The following is an 11,879-nucleotide window of genomic DNA, read 5'->3' on the forward strand; positions in this document are numbered from 1 at the left end:
ATTCTTCCCTCATCTGTCAGTTAAACCAGAATCTCCCATAATGTTTGATCTTCTGTCCAGTTTATTGAGCCGAGCTTTTTGATTGGTCACATCTAAGTTTAGATTAATTCCTCTTTCATATCTCTGGGGTTCAATAAAAACCTGCCTTTATAAGCGACCCCTTTCTGAATATATAAATGTTTTAATGTTTTCTAACTGTGGGATGGAAATAAGCCTTTGGCTACAATCAGCCATGTTTAATCCATGTTTTCATCAACAATCACCGTCTCATTCAAGTCAATCAATAAATTACTGCTAATATAGGAAATATTATTTCTAAGGAAGGAATGTTTATTATTTTAATCTAAGTAGCATTTATTTCCTACACTTTGAACAGCAAAAACTAATCCTTTACTTTTCTATATGAGAAATTCTATTTTCTTTGTTAATAAAAGTTATTAGATTTTACATGTTTCTACTCTGGTTTAATTACAGCAGGCTGATTAGAGAATGAGGGACACAGACCTCCTCCACCAAAAACATTCAGCTGTTCTTGGCAGCGACATCAGTGATAAATAAAAACTCTCCCATCAGGACTGGAAAGCAGAATAAAGACTGAAGATCCATTATTAACATGTTAGCCTTATTTCCACACCCCTCTGAGAAACGCTGATCCTCTGCTGCATCCGCAACAGACGGATTTTATGCTTTCTGGCAGAATTCCTCCTTTTTCTGCAGAAATTTTTGGATGGTGACATCATTGAAGCCCCACTCCCAGAGCCTGCCACTCTGGAATAATAACAATAAAAGCTGGAAAAAAAAAATCATCATCTCTGGCTCCCCCTGTTGGTAGAAAACAACAACTTTCCATAAACTGTTGGCCACAGAATGAAAAAATGGAATCAAAGTCAGATGTGTTCGACCGAGAAAAATACTTTATTGTGTATCAAAATACTGTCTTACAATCATTTTAAATGCCTTTTTATTCTGCTTTGAAACACAGATGAAGCACAGAGCAAGAATGAGGGTCTAATGGAGGTGAGAAGCAGAAGGGAGGCCGCTGCTCATTGGTGACGTCGGAAACCTTTCAGCACACGTTGGAAAACTTCCCTTTTGAACCTGTTGATTTTTCCTCCAACAGGCTGAAAACCGCAGCAGGTGCTGATGGTCAGCGTTCCTGCAGGACATGCAGAGCCAACGCTGGAGCTGAGCAGAAGCCACATCCTCCAGCAGCGTTCAGAGGAAGCGAAATACGCACAACCTTTGATTAGTAAGGATGTTTCTGGCTAAAACTGGATCACACTAGCAGCAGATTGAAAAGGTTAAACATCATCAAACAGAAGCTGAAAGGAGAGTGAACTTTTTCTGAGCAACTCCAACACAGCATAAAGGACAAGCTGGGTTTTTATTAAGACACATAATTCAAGAAAGACAGAAGTAATGAAGCTTTATCCTGTGATCGATCATCTGGAAGCTCCAAAATCCACGATTTCTCCTACGTTTGCAAGAACTCCTCCAGTGTAAACAGTGAGCTAAAGCTGGGAGCCAAAATCTACCACATCCTGGCATTTCATGTCAAATAAGGCTGAAAATGATAAACACTCTAAGGCACGGCGGACTGGCGGTTTACAGTAATGAAAGGGGCGTCCCCAGAAGAAGAAGCCTTCACTGCGTTGTTCTGACCAGTAAACAACAACAACCAATCGGATTCACGTGGCTTCAATGGTGACCTAAATTTGGGCAGATTTTGGAGCTGTAAACGGACAGTGGTGAACCCTCCTGGTGTCTTCAGACGGTCAGGTGGTAGGGGCTACCGGGGATGTGCTCGTCGCCCCATTTTACCACCAGGATGTACTCTCCCTTCTCCTTCAGCTGGTAGCTGACGTTGTACACCCGGTTACCCTGATGCTTTACCAGGATCTCCTCACAGGGCACTTTGGGACCGTCCACCCCCACCAGAAGCATGTTACGCCCTGCAGAAAGAGAGGATGGCAAACATCAGCCTGGAGCTTCAGTGTTTGGAGGGTTGATCATCATCATTATCACCTTAAAGGACGACTCACCCCCACATCAGCCCCCTAACTCTTAAGGTCTACAGTAAGCCTCAGTATTAAAGAGAAATTAAAGTAGTCGACCTTGGAATTATTATTTCTGGCTTTTAAAAGATGAATCGGCCAGAAAAATACGATAAATATGAGTTCAGAGAGATTTTACCTTTTCTTTCATTCCACAAGGTTTTTGTGTGGCATCTCTTTTTTTTTTTACTCTTTTTGAAAGGATTTTTTTGCGCAGATGTAAAGTATAAATAAATGTGTGATAAACTGTAATATAACTGAATCAGAACCGGGTGTCCATGGTAGACGGAGAGACGCACCTGCTTTGCTGCAGTCGACACAGAAGCTGTTCTTCTGTCCAACAAAGGCCTTGGTTAGCCCCGGGCCTTTAGCCGCCACCTTGCTGGCGTCTGAGTGAGCGGGAGCAGCCTGCATGGAGCTGCTGATGGCACGAGTCACGGGATCCACCATGACCGAGGAGGTTTCATGCATGCTGTGGCTGGCCACGAGCTTGGAACCTGGAAAACACGTCAGGGTTGGACGCGTCCAACTGGAACATTCCAGATCAGCAACAAAAACACGGCATCACCTGTAATCTTGGCCTTGAAGGGACTTCCGACGATGTGGTAAGGGCCGCCATATTTGATGGAGATGAGATAGTTTCCGGGGGCCATAGGAGTGTACGTCACTCTATAACCCTCTGGACACTCCACACAGTCCATTTTGACCTTGGAGGGCCCATCAATGGTCACAGCTAAGGCCCCGGGGCCCGCGGTGCTCGTGTTTACCACAAATTCACATGCAGTTCCTGGAAACAGTCAGGGAGTCAATCAGGGAGAAAATGGCAGAAAGCGTTGCTCCCGTTTCTTTCTAAACTCTGGCAGGTTTTAGCTGCTCTGGTTCAGGAACCAAAATCACCGCAAAGCTGCTGCATCACACACCGCCCTGCTTCCTGATGCACGCTCGCTTTTATGGACACAGAAAACACACATACATATATATATATATATATATATATATATATATATATATATATATATATATATATATATATATATGAATATTAAAAAAGAAAACATGCAGATCATAAACTGACCAGCAGGGGGCAGAAACTAGCCGGCCAAATCTGCACTGGGAAAAGGTGGAATTGGGAAGATGGAGGGAGAATAATGTGGTTTACCACATTAGTGAGGTCCTGAGCTTAGACCCTGAGCTGCAAATGGGGAAATTATCTTCAATGTTTTAAAGCCTCTTGGTCAGGGTGCTTTATCACCTCAGTGACTTCAAAGGTTTAACACCAACTGCAGCTTCTGGAAAATGAGTAAAAATCCTTCCAAGAGACGAACCGCTGAGTTAAATCTGACCTTTGAAAGTTTCCTGCTGAAAAAGGAGCTAAAAGCAAAGCAGTTTATCTATGGAGCCTTTATGAGCCGTTCTACCTGTAGTTCCTCCTTCCAGGCCCGGTCCGTAGGCGGACACCATCCCCGGGTCGCCGGCCTGGCCCGTCTCTCCCACGCGGATTTTAAACGGACTTCCTGGAATGTGACTTCCGTTAAATTTGACATCGATCAAGTAGAGGCCGTTCTCTCTGGGGATGAACCGCACTGCGTATTTATCTGGAAGGAAGAAGGAAAAACGGAGCTCAGCCGCCGAGAACACACCCCGCTACCCTCAGGGATCCGTCTCCAGCTACCTTGGTCGATCTCGGTGACGCAGCACTCCTCTAACGCTCCAGAGGGGCTGTGGACCTTGGCGTCGATCACCCCTTTGGCTCCGTTCAGGCTGACGGCGAACGACGCCGGCTGGTTGACCTTCAGACCCGACTCCTGCACACACACTAACACTGAGTCCCCATCCCAGCAATGACCTGCTGAGACCAACCTGCAGGGGCTCTCCTGCTTACATACACCTGGTTTTACCTGGAGGGGGGGTCACTAAACGGGCTAAAGAGGGGGGGGCCGAGCCGTGGAAAGACAGGAAGGAAGTTTGTTTCCTGGGTTTAAAGCCGTAGCGGAAAGATGAGCCATTAGCAACCAACTGAATGGAGATGATGAAGGGGGGGGGGGGAAGACAGGAACGACCCCTTTCCAACCTCTTTAACCCTTTAGCGCCCTGATGTGACCTGCAGCTGAAAGGCTGTTGGGAGCCTTTAGAATGAGGCACGAGAAACACACACAGTCCTCCAGTTTCCCAGAATCCACGGCGCCGCCCCCCCATGCAGCAGCAGCAGCTTCTCTTTTCAACCCTGATCTAAAAGCATCTAGAAGAACCTCTGATTGGCCCCGTGAGCCAAATGGCTAAAGTTTCCTGATCGTCTGCAGCTTTACGCTCCGGTTTTAGAAGAACCGAGCTGATGGCGGCTGCTGCTGCACGGCGGGCGGCGCACCGCAGCCTGGTGCGCATGCACAGGGATGTGTGCGTGTCTCAGAGCCTCACCTGAAGACTGGCAACAGTGAGGCGGCGGGCGTCATCTGATGGCGAGGCCACGGGGACGATGAAGGGGCTGTCTGGGATGTGCTCGTCGTTAAACCGGATGGACACCTCGTAGTCGCCTGGAATGACAGAAACAGAAAGTCGCTAAATTCGTTCAGAGCTTCAACTCTTTGCAGTTTCCATTTCTTTCAGAGTTTTCCATTTTCTCTTCCAGATCAACTTTGACTAGAAACAAGCTGCTCAGCTTTGAATCAGAACCTGATCAAACTGGTTTCAGTAAGTCTGGGTTTCCATGGAGACCAGCCCATCAGGCTTTTTCAGTCCAACTGTTCCCCAATTTGTTCTGCAGACTTTAGGGAAGGTTGCTGAAGAAGAAACAGTTTTTCTTCCTTCGTTTTAAAAAAAAAAAAATCACAAAAACTACAAATGTTACCAAAATGTTAAATTAACCAAACCAATAATAAATGAAAGGAACGGGTAACGTCGGTGCTTTGTCACCCGCGGCTCCTGCTAAGCGCTAACCCTACCGCTCCGTCTCCACGGTAAACATGGAGGCTTTAGCTTCCTCTCACCAGGCTCCTGCACAACGTAGGACACTCCGCTGGAGCCGTCCTTGCGGTCCTCGAAGGTGATCTCGGCTTTGCTGGGCCCCTCCACGGCGATGCTGAGGCCCCCAGCTCCAGCCTCTCTGGTCCAGATGCTGAACTCGGCTGCGAGCGGCAGAGAGGAGTCAGCGTGACGTCACCATCCACATCCCGCTCACACACACCCCCACACCAACCTGGGACTCCAGCCTCCGCCCTCTCCAAGCCCGGCCCTCCGGCGCGGACCTTATGGGCCCCGCCCTCGCCCAGGGGCCCGACGGTGAACTGGAAGGGGCTGCCAGGAACGTGGGCGCCGTTGTACTTGACGCAGACAGTGTGCACGCCGGTCTCGGTGGGGACGAAGCGAATGCAGTAGGTGTTGTTCTCTCCCTCCATGATCTCGGCTTTGTGGACCTGACCTGAGGGACTCGTCACCTGAGCCGTCATGTCTGCGATGCTGATCTCTGAAAGCACAGGAACCCAGAGCGGGGAGGGGGTCACGTTTCCGATGCATTCTGCTTTTTGGGCTAACAGGCTTTGCTACTTCCTGTCTGGGTCACCTGGGATCTTCAGGCTGAGGTCACACTGGCTACCGACGTTGGCGACGGACGCTGCCCTCTTCTTCCTGGTGATGCTCTCCTTCATCCTGCCCTCCCCAGTCACCTTCACGGTGAAGGCGCTCCCTGCACAGACACGGTTTGATTGACTGAATGAACCAAAAGCAGCTCATGTCTGACCTTTAACCCTCAGCGTTTCCATGGTGAGCACCTGGCACATGTTGGTCAGCAAATTTGATGTTGATGATGTAGTTTCCTGGTTCAGTGGGGCAGTAGGTGACCTTGCAGGTGCCGTCCTCCTGGTCCTCCGTGTTTATGTCCACCTTGCTGGGTCCTTCGATGGAGAGGCTGAGGCCGCCGTATCCTGAGCACAACCAGAGCTCAGCGTTTAGCCCGTTCCCTCAGCAAAGATAATTTGAGACGCCCTCCAACCACTACCTGCATCACGAGTGTCGATGATGAACTCTGCAGGCTCAAAGGTCCTGGCCTCGCTCAGGCCCGGCCCGCTCACACGCACGCGGCTGGCATCTCCGATCTCCGACTGGCTGATCATCACCGAGATGGGGCTGCTGGCAATATGGCGGCCGTTCTTCTTTATGTTCACCAGGTGCTCGCCGATTTCTTTAGGCACAAACGAGACGCCTGCGGTGGAGTGAAAGGGTGTGCCAAAACAAGAAGCGAAAGGTTAAAAACAGGGATGAGGCGACCAAACGGCTGAGCTCCGACCCACCGTAGACTCACCAACATGGCCGTTCCTCAGGATCTTCAGCAGGCAGGGCTCCTCACGCCCTGACGGGGTGGTGAGGGAGGCAGTCAGCTGACTGAGGTCCAGCTCTCCGATATCCAGAGGGATGTCGGCCGCTGAACCCACCTTCAGATGAGACATCCTCATGGAGTCGTCTCCTGGGGACGGTAAATACAGGCTGGCTTAACGTCCTCATGTCCTGAGATCAACTGGTGGCCATTGGAGCAAAATAACCAATCCAGCCAAACCCATCAGACTCCAGTCATTCACACAGTCCTGCTTTATATAAAGAAGCAGTTTGCCTCTGATGGGCTAATTGGGGCCTTTTTCTACGGGACCCCAGGTCCAAGGAGAGAATCCAGCCAAAGCTTCTAGTTAGAGTGGCTCAGGTTATCCTGAGCTATCTCTATAGTTCTGCTGCTATAGGCTTAGACTGCTGGAGGACATAGGGACCCCTTTTTCATCATTCTGCTTCATTCTATCTCTATTCTCCCACTCTGCAGAATCTGTTAGTTCAATCTCTAACGTTCTGCTCTCTCTGCTTTTTCTCATAGTAGCTTCATCTGGTCTGTTCCTGTTTGGCTGTGACTCCATCCTGGAGAGAAATATCAGATGTGCTGCTGCCATCAACACCTTTGTTTCTAGATGTTGGAGCTTGGCCTGTTTTCCAGTGTAGTCCTGTTTCTCTTACTGTGACTAAGTAGATGTGCTCTCTTCATCCTCTGACATGGGAGCTGGCTCGGAGCTCGTCTGCCTGGCTGTGTGTTTCCTGGACGGGGCCGCCTTTTAGAGTCGCCTTTTGTATCTATGCTTCTATTTCTATGTCTGCTTCTGTCTCCTTGAACCCCAGTCGGCCTCAGCAGTTCTGTCTCCTTGAACCCCAGTCGGCCTCAGCAGATGGCCGCTCACACTGAGCCTGGTTCTGCTGGAGCTTTCTTCCTTCTTTTTTGATTGAATAATAAAGACACAAATGTCCTACCAATTATATGGTCCAATAAAAAAAAAATGTTACTTCAATTAAAAAAGTTGCTTTAAACAAAAAAGACTGGACTTCTATCAAATAAAACAATCAAAGAAAAGCAGCGTTCAAATGCATTTTTTTGAGTCTCAAATATATTTTTGCATTCAAATACTACAGAATTAGGATAAAATAAAGAGGAAATCCCTGGATTCCTTGAAATTAGTGTCATGAGTCTAAAAGAAGCCAAAGATCTCATTTAATGACAGCAGCAGGGCAGTTAGCTTTACTGCCACAATTAGCCTGCTAGCTGCTTAAAGATGAAAACTAAAGACTTACCGGTGATTCTGGCAGAGAAGGGGCTTCCTGGGATGTGCTTGTCATTATATTTGACCAGGATGCTGTAGTCTCCTGGCAGAACAGGCAGGTAGGACACGGTGCAGGTCCCATCCTGATTGTCCACGCAGCTGATGTCTGCTTTGGAAGGACCCTCAATGGCCAGAGAAAGACCGCCTGCAACGACACAAACCAAGAGTTTTATTCTCTGCAAAAATCCAATCAAAAGCTGATTTTTTTGGCCGAGTTTGAGCAAAAGTTGAACCACAGCTTCTCTGCATACAGTCGGTACATTCATTCATTAATTTGGATTTAAGTGGATTCATCAGTGGAAGAGATTTCTGCGCACCCTCTACAGCATCCTTGGTGTCAACAGTAAAGACGGCCGGCTTGTTAACGGTTCCGTGGATGAGACCGGGGCCGTAGGCGCTGACGTTCCCGCTGTTCATGTAGTCCACAAAGAACTGAAGGGGACTTCCTGTTGAGGGAGACACAGATGGGTCAGAAAACGGACTTCCTTCTCCGAACGGCGTTTAGAGCTTCGATGTACCCGGGATATGGATGCCATCGTATTTAATGTCCATCTCATGCAGACCGGCCTCTGTTGGGGCGTACTTCACCGTCACGGTGCCGTCCTTGTTGTCGGTGATGTCGGGCTTTGCCACTTTGCCTGATGGCATTCGGACCTCGCCTTTAAAAAAAACCCCAGAAAGACGTGATGAAAGGGTGAGAAGGAAGGACGGCGTTAAAACCCGACCCCTTACCTGTGATCTCTCCCTTCTGAATGGTGAATGGGATGACCAGGTCAAAAGGTCGAAGTCCGGCCACATCCAGGCCGTTCATCCCAGCTGGTCTGTCCGTTGCCTAGGAGACAGAGCAGAAACAAAGGGTTTAGGATGTGCTTCAAGCGACTGCAAAACGGTCAAAGCTGAGACGACACTGAATGAAATGACGATGAGGGTTATGGTCAAGAGGATGGCGCCAACAGAGAACCATGAGGACAAAAAAAGCGGAAAACATAAAATCGCTTCGGGTGCTCAAGCGATTTCCACATGAAGCAGAAAACAACAGAGCTGCACTAAAGCTGCACGGAAGGAAACGTACACCTCCTCTACGTCACCGTACAGCTCAGCCGCACTGCTCATGTGTGGGCGGCCATATGAAATGAAGGAAACACCCGCCCAGAGAGACAGAAGGCGCCGATGGTGGGATGATGAAAATGATATGGAAGAACAACAACGGGACGGGAAAGGAAAGCTGAAGACAAAGGAGCCAGAGACACATGAAGGCTGGAGGGTGGTTAGGTACCCAGGGCTGCGCCGCGTAGTACTGGGGCATTTGTCCCTGCTGAATGAGCTGGTCTGACGGTCCTTCCAGAGCCTGGGACGGTCAGGAGGTGGCGAGGAGAGAAGACGGAGGGTTTAACACAGTTATAATCATTTAGGTTCCCTAAACATCATCACGCAAAATCAGAAAGAAGCATCACGCTGAAAAGGTCAAAATATGCTAAATTCATGCAGATGTTTGAGTAGTTTTATAATATTTTCTAGTAACTTTGGGTTTTATCTGCTTTATCGGCCTTTAAAGGCGGCTTCAAAGAGAAAAAAAGACATGAGGACAAGCAGCGGCTGTCTGGCTGCAGCGACGGACTCACCGTGACTTGGAACGGACTGTTGGGAATGTGCTCGCCTCCAAAACGGACACATATCACATACTCCCCGGGCTGCGGCGCCGTGTAGAAGATGTCAAACGTGCCGTCCTCGTTTTCCACCACGTCCACGTCCAGCTCCGCCCCTTCGGGCGTGCACACGCTGCACGTCACCTTGCCCTTTCCAGCAGCCTTTGCATCAACTGTAATGACCGTCTGTTCACCGATCTGAATAGTTGGACCAACGCCGGCGCCTTCGGGAGAAAAACACAGACTGTCATTTGTTGTGACGGCTTTACGTCGAGGAAAGTATGGAAGACTGAAGATGCCAAAAATCAAGATCAAGTCATTTTCTTTGAATGTCTTTCAATGCAACAAAAAAAAATGTCTAAACTATATTTTATTGTTATGTTTAAATTATTTCCTTTTAGTTCTACGAACCCATTTCCTCTATTCTGGAGGATTTGTTTTCTCAAAATCTACTTAAGCTTCCAAAGAATTTTCCTCTAAATAACTTAAAAGATAAAAAAAAAAATATATATATATATAAATAAAAAGTAAAAAAGATAAGTATCCAACTCTGCAATTACAACATACACTTCCACAGTCTATAGTTCAATTAAATTAAAATATATGTTTGTTTTATCAAATAAAACAAAGCCTCAGGTATTTATATATTTTTTTAAAAGCTAGCATAACAAAAAAAATTGTGCTCTTAAGAAATGTTGTGAAAAAAAAACAATTAATAAAAAATTTATTTAATAATATAATCAAATTTTCTAACAATCAGAAGACATGTGAATTTTTTTGTTAGCATGTTTGGTTTTGGCAAGTTCAGGCCTCCATATCTTCGCAGGTTTGCCTTTAAAAACAGGCTGCATGCACATTCCACAACCATGAGGTTAAAGTCATGTTATTCCAGTCTGATGGAACCAGCTAGTCGTTTCTATTCAGTCTCCAACTAGAACCAGATTAGCCCAAGAACCATTCCACCATGCCGTCCTTTCCACGCTGTTAGTCCTTTAGTCCGTCCAAATAAATACATGAAAGACAGGAAGAGTTATGAAAAAGGAAAATGAGCTGGAAGATTAAAAAAAAAACAACAAAGCAAAGGATGGGACATTCTTTTAAAAAGGTCGGTACCGTTAATTTTCCATGCCAAGAGGGAAGAAATTAATAAAAATAGAGCAGTTGTCCTTTTATAAATGTTTTCAGATGGCTTACCTAAACCGTGACCGCCGATTGAGACTGATAAAGGTGAGAAGCAGGGAGCAAGAAAAACAAAAGAGAGTCAGACAGGGCTGTGGGGGTGCTGGGTGGTGGTGGTGATGGTGGGGGGGGGCATCGGGGGGGTGGTGTATGACTGAGGAGCACTGCGTGAGGAACATCACACAACAAACCTGAGCAACATGAGAAACGCAGCGAAGGAGAAACACGACCAGCAGCTAATCAAAAATAAAGGACCCTTTCTGGGGCCGCCATCTTTAACTCCTCTTTGATTTAAATTCAACTTTTCATCATTTGCTTTTTAATGGAGGTATTAAATCATATCGTTTTTTAGCGAGTATGTTTCTGCATTAGGAGATCAATCACTGGTCCTTTCATTTTGCTTAGAATTTCTCTCAGTAAAATGTGTAATAAATCTAAAATAGAAATGATTTCTGATTCAGAGCGTAGAAGAAGAAAAACCATCTGGTCCCACCTGTGACGGTGCACTTGCTGGCGTCTCCGGTGGGCAGAGCTCTGATGCGGTACGGCGAATACGGGATCTCATCGCCTCCATATTTGATCAGGATGGTGTATCTGCCCGTCATGTCGGGTACGTAGGACACCAGGTAGGTCCCGTCATGGTTGTCACGGATGTTGGCCTTCTTGGGCTTCCCCTCTGGGTCCTGAACAAGAAGAAACAGGAGGAGGAGGATTTCTTTAAACGCGCAGCGAGAACAAACGCTCAGTGAACTCTGCAGCCCTAAACTTCCCAGCCTGGAGTTTCTTCCCTGGAATAACTTCCAGGGAAGAAACTGGGCGAGTTAGCAGATGATTGGCGTTAAATCCACCCAAAGGCGCGTGAATACAGCTTCTTTCAAAGGTCCATGGAAGAAGAAGGTCCAGAATAATCTCTTTTTTCTTTTAAGGAGGGATAAACAAAGTTACAAATATCCATATTGAAGCAGTAACGGTATCAGACCAAGATCCAGTTATAGCAATAAATTTATAGAAGAATGAACAACCTAAGAGTGGAGAATGAATGATTCACTTCTAAAGGATCCAGAAATAATCAGAATATATGGAAAAACAACCACAGTGAGGAAGAGTCAGTGCCAACAATAACAATAAATCTCTATTAAATATTTTCAGACACATTAAAAACCTAAAAGACTTCCAGGAAGGAAAAAGCATCTAGAAGATATTTTACTAATGAGTGATCCTGGTTGGTCCAACAGTGGATGGACATCAGGGACCTTTAAAGCTCATTTAGGTCTGCTTCTAGGTTATAGATCTGCTTCTAGGTTACAGGTCTGCTTCTAGGTTATAGATCTGCTTCTAGGTTACAGGTCTGCTTCTAGGTTATAGATCTGCTTCTA

The 11,879-nt window shown here is 46.8% G+C and overlaps 1 protein-coding gene across 1 annotated transcript in view; it reads right to left on the reverse strand.

The window, feature by feature from the left end:
- Positions 1-900: 900 nt before the first annotated feature.
- Positions 901-11,879, reverse strand: part of LOC107098922 (filamin-A-like) — a 49,716-nt gene continuing 38,737 nt past the window's right edge. The window contains exons 29-48 of the mRNA XM_015396813.1: positions 10,997-11,186; positions 10,519-10,542; positions 9,301-9,548; positions 8,955-9,026; positions 8,411-8,510; positions 8,197-8,337; positions 7,996-8,124; positions 7,650-7,823; positions 6,349-6,510; positions 6,046-6,249; positions 5,819-5,971; positions 5,611-5,733; positions 5,248-5,514; positions 5,039-5,176; positions 4,470-4,585; positions 3,727-3,859; positions 3,473-3,649; positions 2,623-2,841; positions 2,354-2,551; positions 901-1,952 (exon numbers count right to left, since the gene is read on the reverse strand). Of these exons, the coding sequence (XP_015252299.1) occupies positions 1,768-1,952; positions 2,354-2,551; positions 2,623-2,841; positions 3,473-3,649; positions 3,727-3,859; positions 4,470-4,585; positions 5,039-5,176; positions 5,248-5,514; positions 5,611-5,733; positions 5,819-5,971; positions 6,046-6,249; positions 6,349-6,510; positions 7,650-7,823; positions 7,996-8,124; positions 8,197-8,337; positions 8,411-8,510; positions 8,955-9,026; positions 9,301-9,548; positions 10,519-10,542; positions 10,997-11,186 (3,153 nt within the window). The 3' untranslated portion in view covers positions 901-1,767. The remainder of the gene's footprint in view (positions 1,953-2,353; positions 2,552-2,622; positions 2,842-3,472; positions 3,650-3,726; positions 3,860-4,469; positions 4,586-5,038; positions 5,177-5,247; positions 5,515-5,610; positions 5,734-5,818; positions 5,972-6,045; positions 6,250-6,348; positions 6,511-7,649; positions 7,824-7,995; positions 8,125-8,196; positions 8,338-8,410; positions 8,511-8,954; positions 9,027-9,300; positions 9,549-10,518; positions 10,543-10,996; positions 11,187-11,879) is intronic.

The sequence above is a fragment of the Cyprinodon variegatus genome, unplaced genomic scaffold (assembly GCF_000732505.1).
Source record: "Cyprinodon variegatus isolate N-32 unplaced genomic scaffold, C_variegatus-1.0 Scaffold822, whole genome shotgun sequence".
In the NCBI taxonomy this organism is placed as follows: Eukaryota; Metazoa; Chordata; class Actinopteri; order Cyprinodontiformes; family Cyprinodontidae; genus Cyprinodon; species Cyprinodon variegatus.